The sequence below is a fragment of the Myxocyprinus asiaticus genome, chromosome 31, assembly GCF_019703515.2.
Source record: "Myxocyprinus asiaticus isolate MX2 ecotype Aquarium Trade chromosome 31, UBuf_Myxa_2, whole genome shotgun sequence".
Taxonomy (NCBI): domain Eukaryota; kingdom Metazoa; phylum Chordata; class Actinopteri; order Cypriniformes; family Catostomidae; genus Myxocyprinus; species Myxocyprinus asiaticus.
The window spans coordinates 33,784,516-33,798,944 of record NC_059374.1 but is presented as its reverse complement, the minus strand read 5'-3'; the positions used below and the strand labels follow the sequence as shown (position 1 = coordinate 33,798,944).

The 14,429-nt window shown below is 43.6% G+C and overlaps 1 protein-coding gene across 1 annotated transcript in view; it reads left to right on the top strand.

The window, feature by feature from the left end:
- LOC127422243 (neurobeachin-like) overlaps positions 1–14,429 on the top strand; it is a 382,851-nt gene that overhangs the window by 122,314 nt on the left and 246,108 nt on the right. The window contains exons 11-13 of the mRNA XM_051665603.1: positions 837–945; positions 7,950–8,102; positions 11,329–11,497. Of these exons, the coding sequence (XP_051521563.1) occupies positions 837–945; positions 7,950–8,102; positions 11,329–11,497 (431 nt within the window). The remainder of the gene's footprint in view (positions 1–836; positions 946–7,949; positions 8,103–11,328; positions 11,498–14,429) is intronic.

The window sequence follows — 14,429 nt, the reverse complement described above, 5'->3', positions numbered from 1 at the left end:
AATCCCAGGAGATCAGCAGTTAAAGAAATACAACAAACCAGCTCATCTGGCACCAACTATCATGCCACGGTCGAAATCACTGAGATCACATTTTTCCCCAATTCTGATGGTTGATGTGAACATTAGCTGAAGCTCCTGACCCATATCTGCTGATTTTATGCATTGCATTGCTGCCACACGATTGACTGATTAGATATTCGCATGAATAAGTAGGTGTGCAGGTATATGTATAATGTGCTCAGTGAGTGTAGGTTTAGGTTTAAGGTTTAGGGAAGGGAGGAAGATTTTGTTCATTAAAAAGTGGATAGAGCATTAATCTTCAAAACCTCACTTGTTATTCATCTCACATTTGCTTTTTACAACACTATCAGTTAGATTTAGGTTTAGGGTAGGAGGTTGTGTTGATTTTAAACTCAACTATTAACCTTAAAAACCTAATCTATTTCGGAGAATATTTAACTAGTTTTTAGGGCCACACGGTGGACATTTCACCTCTGAACTGCTGCGATATCTGTAAGGAACCAAGTGGTATAATTTTGCAAAAATGTTGCAACAGTCGGGTAACAGATCTGGCTAGATGGACTATGATCCAGTGATTGATCCAGTGGTTTATTTGTCCAATGAACTGTGTACCTATCTAGGACTGTAACAAGTATTTCTTTCAGAAAATCATTGAAATTGTCTCCCCAATATTCATATTAATATTTGATCGTTACGGATTTTTCTTAAAGTTGATTCTTAAATTATTAAGCTTATTACATTTAGATGTTCATGCTATAATCTTAGGTTAGTAAGTCCAATACAGTTTCATAATGGATGCTTTTTTTGGGTTGCAGTTCCACTCTTCTGGCCTTCCTGATGGAGCTGCTGAAGAGCTCTGTGGCAATGCAAGAGCAGATGCTTGGTGGAAAGGGCTTCCTGGTGATTGGGTACCTCATGGAAAAGGTCAGTGTCACTATTTCCTTGTCCGTCTCTTCAAAATACAATAAGGACTTTTTAAAGATGCAGTGTGTCATTTCTGTAATGTTAGTGAGTCCAAAATTGCAAAAACAGTGACTGTTTTCATACTTCCCAAACCATCAGTCCTGTTTCCCTTTTAGTCTGACAAACACTCATGCGATTGGTTGAGCCAGTGTTACTACACGTGGAGCCACTCAAATAAACAGTACAATGTTTTGCTAGCTCTGCAGAGAGGCGCTTGTACATTTTCGGGGGAAATCAACCTACGAATAGTTTACTTATAGTTGCCTCTGCACATTCAGCTGGGATAAGTATCTATTTTAACATCAAACAATTTACACCCAGTACCTTTAAACTGCAGAACTTTAAGGCATTTTTTACATCTTCTAAGGCATTGTTATTCTTCTTTCTACATATGTTATTGCCAAATTGTTCTTTTACCCATAGCTTAAAGCTTACAATGACTTTTTTCTTTTTAAATAGTTATAAGAGTATTAAGATTGTTCTTTCAAAGGCAGTAATCATGACCTCCATTGTCTCGGTTTTAAAAGTTTTAAAAGTGTGAGTTAAATAAAGAATGCTCACACTTCAGTTGCTGAAATAAAGGAGAAATTGTGCATTATGTTTGATGAATGATAGACGCATACTACAGCATTTCCACGGCGAATGTCGGTTTAACAGCGCCATTATATTCCCTCGGTCCATGCATTTATTGCCATGGCATACAAATTAGCCTAGTGTCATCTCTCTTTTTCCTTTCTCTCTGTCTTTTCTCATTCACTGCTGTCACCGCTATTTCTTTATGTCCCCTTGGTTCCATCTGAAGCTGGTGCTAGTGAGGATGAGTCTCACTTTGTCATTTGGCAAAGGCAGCTGTAAATCTGGCTTAGACAGCACCTGAGTGATCCTGTTGTCTGCTGTCCCATTCACATGTAGACAGCCATCTGTTGCCGTCTAGTTTATATCCGCACCTCTCTTGCACCACACACCTGTCTGGACCTCAGGTGCCAACTGAGACTAATAACATGTGAAGTCTGGGCAAAGTGAAAGTCCTTGTTTAGCTACAAAGTCAAACTATTGGCCTAAGGTTTTGGTTTATAGATTTATTTTTTTATATTTTCATCAGAAAAAGTAGGAATTTATTTCTTAAAATGTACACTACCAGTCAAAAGCTTGGACACATTTGACTGAATTTACACCGATGAGCCAAAATATTATGACCACTCACAAGTGAAGCAAATAACGTTGATCATCTCCTAACAAGGCCACATGTCAAGGTCTGGGCAGATAAGATGGTAAGCAAACAATCAATTATCGTAGTCAATACGATTTGCAGGAGAAATGGGCAGGAGTAAAGACTTGAGTGACTTTGACAAGGGCCAAATTGTTATGGCCAGATGACTGGGTCTGAGCGTCTTTAAAACGCCAAGGCTTGTGGGGTGCTTCCGGTCAGCAGTGGTGAGTACCTACCGACAATGGTCCGAGAAGGGACAAACCACAAACCGGGGACAGGGTGTTGGGCTTCCAAGGCTCATCGATGCACGAAGGCAACGAAGGCTATCCCGTCTGGACCAAACTGACAGAAGGTCTACTGTGGAACAAGTCATAGAAATGATGGTTATGGGAGGAATGTGTCACAACATACAGTGCATCACTTTCTGCTGTGGATGGGGCTGCGTAGCCGCAGATCGGTCAGAGAGCCCATGGACCTTGGAGCAGTGGAAGAAGGTCCCCTGAATCCCGTTTTCTTTTACATCACGTGGACGGCTGTGTACGTGTGTGCCGTTTACTAGGAAAAGTGATGGCCCCAGGATGCACTGTGGGAAGACGACAAGCCGTTGGAGGAAGTGTTATGCTCTAGCCAATGTTCTGCTGGGGAACCATGGGTTCGGCCATTCATGTGGATGTCAATTTGGCACGTGCCACCTACCTTAACATTGTTGCAGACCAGGTACACCCCCTCATGGCAATGGAATTCCTTGATGACAGTGGCCTCTTTCAGCAGGATAATGCGCCCTGCCACACTGCACACATTGTTCGGGAATGGTTTGAGGAACATGATGAAGAGTTCAAGGTGTTACCCTGGTCTCCAAATTCCCCAGATCTCAATCCGATTGAGCATCTGTGGGATATGCTGGACCAACAAGTCCGATCCATGGTGGCTCCACCTCGCAACTTACAGGACTTGAAGGATTTGCTGCAAATGTCTTGGAGCCAGATACCACAGGACACTTTCAGGAGTCTTGTAGAGTCTAAGCCTTGGTGGGTCGGCGCTGTTTTGGTGGCACGTGGAGGACCAACAGCATATAAGTCAGGTGGTCATAATGTTTTGGCTCATCAGTGTATGTTTCTCATGATCTCAAAAACCTTTTGATCTGTAGGCTTATGTTTCTATGCTTTAATTATGTGGACAAATGAATTGGACAAGATGATGTCTAGATTACGTAATAATTTGTTTACAAAACTAAAATTGTTTGTATTTATTTCACTGGATGAATTGGACTGGATAAATAAGGAAAATCTGGCAACTAGTGCTCAGCATTTATTGGAACTCCTTCAGTACTGTGTAGAAAGCATCTAATTTATTACCGATATATTTTTGTTTAACATGTTTTGATCACTACATGATCCCTATACTTCCATTTGTGTTATTTGATTACAATTATTGATTTAACAATTATTCAAAAATATGGAAACTATTAATAATAAAGAATGACTACTTTTGGCTTGTAGTGTATATGATATGGTGAATGTCCTGGTTACTTTCGTAACCTCCGTTCCCTGATGGAGGGAACGAGACGTTGTGTCGATGTAGTGACACTAGAAGTCACTCTTGGGAGAGCCCCAAACACCTCTGCTTTTTTTAAAAAAGGCCAATGAGAATTGGCGAGTGGAATTTGCATGCCATTCCCCCGGACATACAGGTATAAAAGTAGCTGGTATGCAACCACTCATTCAGGTTTTGTGCTGAGGAGCCGAGACCAGGTCCTGGTCATTTCAGCGGGTAGTTCAGCGTTGTGGCAAGAGGGACACAATGTCTCATTCCCTCCATCAGGGAACGGAGGTTATGAAAGTAACCAGGATGTTCCCTATCTGTCACTCACTCGACGTTGTGTCGATATAGTGACACTAGGAGTCCCTATACAAAATGCCACAACTATCTGAACTGTGTTACGTGAACTGGCGGTGTGTGACGGGCAGACCGCTGTGTGCCTCGTAGCCAGCACACCAGGCCATCACGTAACCTCCCCCAACGCTCTTATGAGCGTCGAACGGTCCATCAGGAACAAGTCGACTGCCCAACTATAGGGACAGGCTAACCCAGCCGAGGCCTCTTTCCCTCTCTTTTCTCCCCAAAAAAGAGTGGAATTTGTTAACTGACTGGGAGCCATAAGTGTCTGCATCAGGGGGTGTCCCTCACAAGAGGAAGACACCGCGGAGACCACACCCCACCCAAAAAGGGGGGGGGTATTTTGAGTGGAATACATCACATGGTCTTACCGAGTCTTGTCGGAAGTATGTCATGTGAAGCGGTCCCATGGTAGGTCCTACCCGAAGGGGGAGGAGTTTCTACAGAGCATGGCGACCAGGGGCAGAGCTGCTCTGCAGATGTCTGCCAAAGAGGCGCCACACTCCTGGTAGAGTGGGCTCGTAACCCCGCAGGGGGTGGCTCGACCTGAGCCTGATATGCCATCGCGATGGCGTCAATGACCCAGTGGGGGATCCTCTGTTTGGAGACAGTGCTTCATTTCCGCTGTGCACCAAAGCAGGCAAAGAGCTGCTCGGAGCTTCTAAGGCTCTGCGTGCGATCCAAATAGGTGCGTAAAGCTCGCACTGGACACAGCAAAGCCAAGGCTGGGTCTGCCTCCTCCTAGGGCAACGCTTGCAGGTTGACCACCTGATCCCTAAAAGGGGTCGTGGGAACCTTGGGCACATAGCCTGGTCGGGGTCTCAGTATCACGTGAGAGTAACCCGGACTGAACTCCAGGTACAATTCGCTAAGAGAACGCCTGCAGGTCCCCTCCCCCTTTGATGGAAGTGAGCGCAGTCAGGAGGGCAGTCTTCAAAGAGAGTGCCTTAAGCTCAACTGACTCCAAGAGCTCAAAGGGAGCTCCCTGCAGACCCCGAAGGACTACAGAGAGGTCCCATGAGGGGACGAGGCGTGGTCTGGAGGGATTCAACCTCCTAGCGCCTCCCAGGAACCTGATGATCAAATCATGCTTCCCCAAGTACTTGTGTGACAAGTCGAAGGGGAGGACTTTGTACTGGTACACCTGGCCTTCGAAGGCAAACCGCAGGAAGGGTCTGTGTCGAGGTAAGACCAAGACGTGGAAGTACGCGTCCTTCTGGTCTACCACCGCGAACCAATCTTGATGCCGGACGCTCATTAGATTGCGTTTTTGTGACATCATTTTGGACGGGAGTCTGTGCAAAGCCCGTTTCAGTACTCGCAGGTCCAGGATTGGTCGCAACCCACCGCCTTTCTTCGGTACGATGAAGTAAGGGCTGTAGAACCCTTTCTTCATCTCGACTGGAGGGACAGCTCTATCACGCCCTTGCGCAGAAGGGTAGCGATCTCCGCATGCAAGGTAGCAGCGTTCTCGCCCTGAACCTGGGCGGGCGCCTGGCGAAGTGAATGGCATAGCCGAGTCGGACGGTCCAGGTCAGCCTTCGCGACGGGTTGTAAAGCATGAGCCATGCACCCAAACTCCGGGCAAGGGGGACCAAGGGAATGATCATGTCGGACGTACCGGTGGGTTGGGCCTCACGGCGGGGCAGAGCTCGAGCTGCCACGTCGAGGGGACTCGAGCCCCGTGGCTGTGCTGAGTCCAGGGACATTGAAGCACTTACCTGGCTCCTGCTGCCCACCATAAGATTGGCCGAGGAGGGGGGAGGAGGAATCTCATCACCATAGTCCACACCAATCCCGTGTGGGTGTGTTTGTGCCACAGCTGGGCGCACAGGGGTGGGGGATCTGCCGCTGGAGTGCCATACCTGCCAAAATGGGACGGTGGACGGTGGTCGTGACGATGGCTGTGTGCATCGGATATGTGACCCAGGAGATGAGGGAACCATTCTTTTGTCAGGCTTTTGGGTGCCGCAGCATCTCCTCCCGGCCCTCCACTGGGGGATGGAGAGGTCTGTCGACCAGCTCCAGAGAAGTGGGTCTCCTCGCCACAGGGTCACCCGTCTCGGGGGCACTTCGAAGCCTTCCTCGGGTTCTTAGTGGCCGGCCGCGAGACGGGTGGCATCTGCTTCCTGCGGAGGACTCCAAAGTTTTTGCTGCAGGAGAAATGCCCTTGGCAACGAGTAGACAGGGTGCGGGGTCTTAAGCCGCGCTGGGGCAGGATATGTTGTAAGGCCTCCGTCTGCTTCTTCACCGCCGAGAACTGCTGGGCAAAGTCCTCGATGGTGTCGCCAAACAGGCCAACCTGGGAAATGGGGGCTTTAAGGAACCGTGCCTTGTCCGCTTCTCTCACCTCGACCAAGTTGAGCCAAAGGTGGTGCTCCTGGACCACAATGTTGGACATCGCCTGCCTGAGAGACTGCAACGTGACCTTCATCGCCCGGAGAGCGAGGACGGTCGCTGAGTGCAGTTCCTGCATCAATCCTGGGTCAGAACTACCCACGTGCTGTTCTTTTAGTGCCTTGGCTTGGTGTACTTACAGGAGAGCCATGGCGTGCAGGGCGGAGGTGGCTTGTCCAGCGGCACTGCAGGCCACAGTCGTCAGGGACGATGTAAACCTACAGGCCCTGGATGGGAGCTTCAGGCACCTGGGGGATCACCAAATACCCCCTGGCCGCTCCACCATCGAGGGTAGTGAGAGCGGGGGAGCTGAAAGACCGGGACCGGGCAGAAAAAGGTGCCTCCCACGATCTTGTCAGCTCCTCATGTACTTCCGGGAAGAAAGGAACGGGGGTGGGGCATGGCCGTGGGCGGCGCCCCGAGCCCAGGAACCAGTTGTCGAGCCGCAATGGTTCAGGGCAGAGTGAAGGGTTCCACTCCAGCCCGACGCTCGCGGCCACCCGGGAAAGCATGTCCGTCATTTCTGCGTCGGCGTGAGACTGGGCGTCCGTTCCCAAAGGAGGAAGCCCAGCCGAAGCCTCTGGGTCAGACTGGACAAGCCCGCTCTCCAATACTGTGCTCGATAACTCATCATCTTCCAGAGCTCCGAACGAGAAGTCGAACTCGCGCTGAGACGAGCCGGCGGTCTCGTGTGAGAGCCCGATCGGGGTAAGCGAGCGTGCTGGGGAATGGGAGGTCCGTGGGGGGATACCTGGCGGAGGTGTTCTCATTGATGCCCCCAAATTGTCCCCAGTGCTAACTGACGTGGCCTCAAACCCGTAGGTAGAAGGACCGGTGCGGGGAGCCTCTGGGGTGGCCGTCAGAAGCGGAGAGATAACGACCACAACCAGGAATAACACACAAACAGAAAGGCATCTTTAAAAAGATGTTCTGTGTTTTCTGCTCTTTTTGTGAATGAAAATATACTCTTTTAGAATATATGCTCTTATTTTCGCTCTGCCGAAGCGCCCAGGGGCATTCTCTGCACTCCACGGGTGCAGAGGGGGAGAAGCCGCTGAAATGCGTCGTAAATCCAGCAGTTTTGAGGTGCGTCTTTGGAGGGAATTGAATTCAGTGCACTGAATACAACCGCTCGGCTCCGAAGAGAAAATCTGAATGAGTGGTTGCATACCAGCTCCTTTTATACTCGTATGTCCGGGGGAGTGCCATCCAAATTCCACTCGCCAATTCTCATTGGCCTTTTTTCCAAAAAGCAGAGGTGTTTGGGGCTCCCAAGAGTGACCCCTAGTGTCACTACATCGACACAACGTTGAGTGAGTGACAGATAGGGAACTGAAATTGCAAGTTTTAAGACAGCACTTTGTAGTAGGTTTATATGTTTTTGGATATATAATATTTGTATTATTAATGTTTTGTCAAAAGTTGCTGAACAAGTTTAAAGAAGGTTACATGTCTTTCTCAGTCATCGCGGGTGCACATCACCAGGGCCGTCCTGGAGCTGTTCCTCTCGTTTGCCAAATACCTGGATGGCCTTACCCACGGAGCACCTCTCCTAAAACAGCTATGTGACCATATTCTGTTCAATGCTGCTATTTGGATCCACACACCTGCTAAGGTGAGCCAGGTTAAGTTTTCTGAAACACATTTCCAGATGATCAGGTATACACAGAGACATTACAGCATTTAGGAGTAACTTAGTACCCTATGTTGAGCACTGGTGTCATGGAAACTGGAATGACCTAGTCAGAGGAGCAATGGATGATATTTGCTGAAGTTAACACAAGACAGAGAGAAAGTCCTAAAGTGAATATATGAGAACAGCAAATATAAGTCAACAGGAAACCAAAATTCTCCATAAATTAAGAAAATGTACATTCTTAATACATGTCTTTTGTGCATGATTCATTAATGTACATTATTAGAATGGAAAACAATAATAATAGGTAATAACTTGCTCTGACTCTTAAACACTTTTCCATTTCAGCTGACAACACTAAGCATCTATAATTGCCATGTAGACTTCTATTGTTAGTGCGTAAGTGTTAACATGTTTTTTTGGTTGTTTTTACAAACTGTGGGAGGAGTTGAAATTGTTTTATATGGTAATTGAACTTCAAGTCAGCATTAAAGCAATTTCCCCCGTTTACTTTCTGAACACACAAATTTAACTTAAATTCAATTCTTAATACACGTTCCTGTTCTTGTTGTTTGTCTTCCTGCCCTACGTTTTGTTTTGTTTTTGTTTTTTACCATGTTGAATATCTTGGTTTACTCAGGAATGTGTAACATTACAGAAGTAAAATAGGTTGCAAATTCAGTTTTGTGTTAACATCTGCCTCTCTTGGTTAATAGATTATGAATTTAAAGTCCTATAAAAAGCAGAAATTGCACTTTTCTGATCTTCAAAATCTTCTCATTAGAATTGTTCACTGCTCCCAAACAGCACTCTTTATTTTTTGCCAGATTTTAATTTACAGTACCTCAACTTAACAGTCTGTCACCTGATTTCAGTTTAGAAACTGTCAGAATACTTTAAATAGTTACTATTAAAATAGATCACTGTTTCTCTCAACATAACATCACAGCTTTTAACAAAGTTTTTTTCTTAAACCGATTGACAATTCACAGTGTCTCTTGAGTAGTTGCTTCACTCTGACATAGCTGCTTGGTAATTTCAGAGTGAATTTTTTTTTTTTTGGAAAACTAAACAAAGAGGACAATTTGTCCCTGCTCTGCTCCATAATAACCCATGAAGAGGAGGATGAGGTGTTTCTAAGAGAGGCAAGGCTCTGTTTGCTTATATATTCACTTTAGTTTCTGCACTGCTGGAGACCACCATGAATAAATAATGGAGACAAGAAAACAAATACAGGATTGAAACAAAGACCTCATTGGAAGCTTACCACAGGTACAAAAGGAGAGGGAGAAGAAAGGAAAGGAAGGAAAGAAAGCAAGAAGGAATATGAGAAGGAAAGGAAGGAAGGAGGAGAGGTTGGGAAGGAAGGAAGTAGGATTGGTAGGAATGAAGGAAAGCAAGAAGGAATACAAGAAAGGAAAGAAGGAAGGAAGGAAGGAAGGAAAGAAAGGAATGGAGGAATGGAAGGAAATAAGGAATACACGAAGGGAAGAAAGGAAGGAAGGAATGGAGGAAAGCAAGAGAGGAAGAAAGGAAAGCCAGAAGGAATGCAAGAAAGGAAGGAAGATAGGAATGAAAGAAAGGAATGGAGAAATGCAAGAGAGGAAGGAAGGAAGTTAGGAAGGGAAGAAAGAAAGGAGGATAGGAAGGGAAGGAGGAAAAGAGGGAAATTTGTCCCTGCTCTGCTCCATAATGACCCATGAAGAGGAGGATGAGGCGTTTCTAAGAGAGGCAAGGCTCTGTTTTGCTTATATATTCACTTTAGTTTCTGCACTGCTGGCGACCACCATGAATAAATAATGGAGACAAGAAAACAAATACAGGATTGAAACAAAGACCTCGTTGGAAGCTTACCACGGGTACAAAAGGAGAGGGAGAAGGAAGGAAAGTAAGGAAGGAAAGCAAGAAGGAAAACGTGAAGGAAAGGAAGGAAGGAAGGTGGATTGATAGGAACAAAGAAAAGAAAGCAAGAAGGAATACAAGAAAGGAAAGACGGAAGGAAGGAAAGGAATGGAGGAATGGAAGGAAGGAAATAAGGAATACACGAAGGGAAAGAAGGAAGATAGGAAGGAATGTAGGAAAGCAAGAGAGGAAGAAAGAAAAGCTAGAAGGAATGCAAGAAAAGAAGGAGGTTAGGTAGGGAAGAAAGAAAGGAGGATAGGAAGGGAAGGAGGAAAGGAAAGAAAGAAATGGAGGAAAGAAAGAGAGGATGGAAGGAAAGAAAAAGGAATGGATGACGGAAGAAAGAAAGAAAGAAAGCAAGAAAGAAACAGATGAGGAGAAAAACAGCAGACCTCAAAGAGAAAGAACAAGAAAGAAAAGTGAGAAGAATATGGAAGTGTGAGACTAGTTCAGGATAATGAAATGAGCTGGACTGCTTCAATAGTCAAACCAAACTCATTCTCTCCTAAGAAACATTGTTTTCACACAGCCATTCCCCCAGGCCAGCAGAGTTCATTGGCTTGCAACATGTTTTCTAGTCTCACCATCATCATCATCATCATCATCCTTGGCCTGAGTAGAAAACTATATGCAGAAGTGGACTTAAACTGCATTGATGAAGAGTTATACACCTTCATCAACATTTTCTGCCCTCCAAAGTTTTCCTGCAGGATTGTCATTGATCCCCACTGACTTACTACACTCAAAGGAACCCCACTTTGTGGCTTTACATAAAAGTATACATCGCAGCACACATTTTCACTAAAGCTGATGTTCTGTAGCAGTGGTAGCCATGCTAGAGGTGTAGCTCCCCTGGAAATCCAACTAGAATATAATTTTAATGAGTAATAGCAGTCGGCGTAGCAAAGCCATTATCATTGTTTTGTACTCTTTCCTGAAGCAATGGTAACCTTTCGTTACTGTGTATGTGTGTGTGTGGGCGGGTTTGGGTGGTTTGCGAGGACATTTTTTAGGTTACAAACTGGTAATTACAAGGGTATTATGTTATAAATGCATAATTTCTAGTGTCCCCATAATTCAAATTGCTTAAAAACCATACGAAACAATGTTGTTTTGGAAAATTAAAAAATGCAGAATTTTTTTTTTGAAGGTTTGGTTTTGGGGTAGGGTTAGGGTTAGGGGATAGAATCTATAGTTCATACAAAATAAAAATCTTTATGTCTATGGAGAGTCCTCATAAGGATAGCCGCACCAACATGTGTGTGTGTGTGTGTGTGTGTGTGTTTGTTTGTTTGTTCTGCAGATCCAACTCTCGCTGTACACGTACCTTTCAGCAGAGTTCATTGGAACGGCAACCATCTACAACACCATCCGTCGGGTGGGGACAGTCCTGCAGATCATGCACATACTGAAGTACTATTACTGGGCCGTCAACCCTTCCCACACCAGCGGCATCACACCCAAAGGCCTGGGTTTGTACACACACACACACACACACACACACACACACACACACACACACACACACACACACACACACACACACACACACATATTCACACAACTCAGGTTGAATGCAAAGTAATTTTTGATAAATAGATAAAGCAGTGCTTGCCCTCATACACAAACAAGAATGTTTTTCAGATTCTTATATGAACATGAAGGCTTTATGAAAAATATTGTCTTCTGAAATTTATCAGCTTGTTTATCAGAAACTACAGACAGACATAGGTCCTGAACAAGCTGGCCCTACTGAATGATACCTTAATTTTGGCTAAATCCTGTTACTTGCAATCAGTTTTTTGTTTTGTTTATTTTTATCCCTATTTAATGCTTATTGCTGGAAAAGAACAAAATTGCACAAATGGTAATTTTAAAACATAATCTGTCATGCCCCACATTGTTGCAAAAATTACAGTCTAGTAAGGACAGAATCAAATTTATGCATGTCTAAGCAGTCTTTTCAGCAGGATGGTTTAAGAAACTGCCTGCAGCTTCTGAGAATGATATACTATAACTTAGCACAGTTGATTTACATAAAACTTTCTTGTACTATGCCTCTTGTGTTCCTCCTCAAGCAAACTTTTACTTTGTTTAAAGATGTCTGTATGAACTCTGTGTATACTCATAGTCACACGGACCTCTCATGGGCCCTTTTTGTTGACTGTCACATCCACAGTTATTATGAGTGAAGACCTCCTGATGAGGAGCAGCACTTTTAAATCAAACCGATTTGTGTGTTTGCCAGTCCTTTTCCTTTGGTGCAATTTGTCTTCCCCCACCCTTTCAAACATTTTTTAAACCCTCTGAATAGAGTAGAAAAGCGCTCAGTGGAGTAATATCCGTTGAAAGCTCCACATTGTCAGAGCCAATAGAATTAGCAGTGTGGGCTGCATTTAACATGGCTCAACCTGTATCATTGAGGAGAACTATTCTTTTATGGCTGAAAATATACCTTTCTTTTCATCACTTACTCCATTTAGTGCCCCCTTTTTCACTTTTTTTTTAATACAGTAAAACATGGCTTTTAACTGTACCTCTCTCCCTCTCTCTCTCTCTTTTATTTCTTGTCTTGTAACACTCTCTCCCTTTCTCCTCTCCTCTATTCTCTTTGTTCTCCTCTTTATCTCATGCCATACCTTTCACCGTCCTCCCTACAAAGATTTCCTGCAAAGTTGAAAGCACTCACAGCTAGAGTTCATTTAGACTTGTATGTCCACTAAATAATTCACAGATACTCACTAAATAAATCACTTGTATTGAGGTCAGGAGTTTGTTTTATGCTCTTGACTATTTTTGAACAATTTTGTTGTTTGTTAAAGGACTTGGAGGCAAACATTGCCTCATGAGAGCATTTTGAACAAAGTGACTGTATTCAGAAAGTTGTCATGTAAGAGAGTGTGACGGCTGTCAGTAACTTTAATGAGCAGCAGACGGGGAGATAAAAAGGAGTTGTGGGATTTCATAGTCACAGTGGGGTTGCAAACTCATGTGGGACTCAGAAATCAGATTGTGCTCTTTATTTCATTCTACTTGAACTGAATCATCATGTGATCTCTTGGTTTTTGCACAGAAAATGCTAGACATAAAATAGCTAAATCTGCATTTTAAATGGATCATGACGCATACTTTTTCTTAAATAATATTATTATATTCTCTAAGATCCACTTATAATGTTAGTAAAGATTTTTTTTTTTTTTGCACTAAAACATTCATAATTTAGTAATATGTAATATATGTAATATGTAATATATCATTTTCCACCCTGTCTCTTGCTCTGTGAATTAAATGCTTGGTTTTCAGCTCTATTTCTCTTTTAAGAAACACATGTAAACACCTACTGTTCAGGACATTTTCAAACCAGAGGCGATGTGATTATGATCAAAAAAAGAAAACTGATTTCTCAACAAGCTGCACCAGCGATGATGGGTTTGTTGTTAATTTGCTCAGCGAGAAAGAAAACATTCAAGATACTCCACTAACTATTTCAGTTTACCTGCTGGACAAGTTGACTGGAAGTATTATCATTAATACACAATTTTCTGAGGGGTGATTAGAAAATCAGTTGTAAACATAATATTAACGTTTAAAACAAATGTTTTCAAATGGAAAAATACTGATGCATTATTGACATGCACATCTACTTGTTTCAATTACATTTGTACCTCAGTAACACTTTCTTAAAACTAAATGGTATAAAGTATTGTAAAGCTTAAGTTTTAATTGATAAAAAAAAAAAAAAAAAAATCTTGCTTTGTCGGCACTTGAATGTTTGCTTGCGGTGTGAATGGATTCAGAGGAATTAACTGTATCTATAAAGCATGTTAATCGTGGTAAGAAATTGCTGTGAAAATTCACATTTAGTTTGAAAAGGCCGTTATGATTGTCTAACACTGTGCTGCCCCTTGAATACAGCCATATATATTTACCCATAACGCACATCCAACACATTGTATCCAATTATATCAAACTGTTTACTCAAGCCCAGCAGCACCATAAACTATAAATATGAAACAGTCATGACAGATGAAACATTAATGAATGGAATTGGTTAATTAAATTTTTTTGTGGTTTGGTCGAATAGTGTTTTTAACTGTCCTATCTTTCCATAACATTTCCTTTACAATGTTTAAATCATATTGTGACTAGTTCATATGCAGTCCATGCTGATATGAGCCAAAAACACACATAATACATGCTGAAATGAGCTGAAAACACATAACACAATCCATGGTGAAACGTGCTGCACACACATAAACCTGCACTAACATGATCAGAAGCTGTTAAATTTCAGTCTTCACGGCCGCTACATCTCACATCTTTCATGTCTGTTTACACACAGGATGGTACGCGGTTCTTGCATCTGCAACATCACACATCTTCCATGTCTGTTTACACACAGGA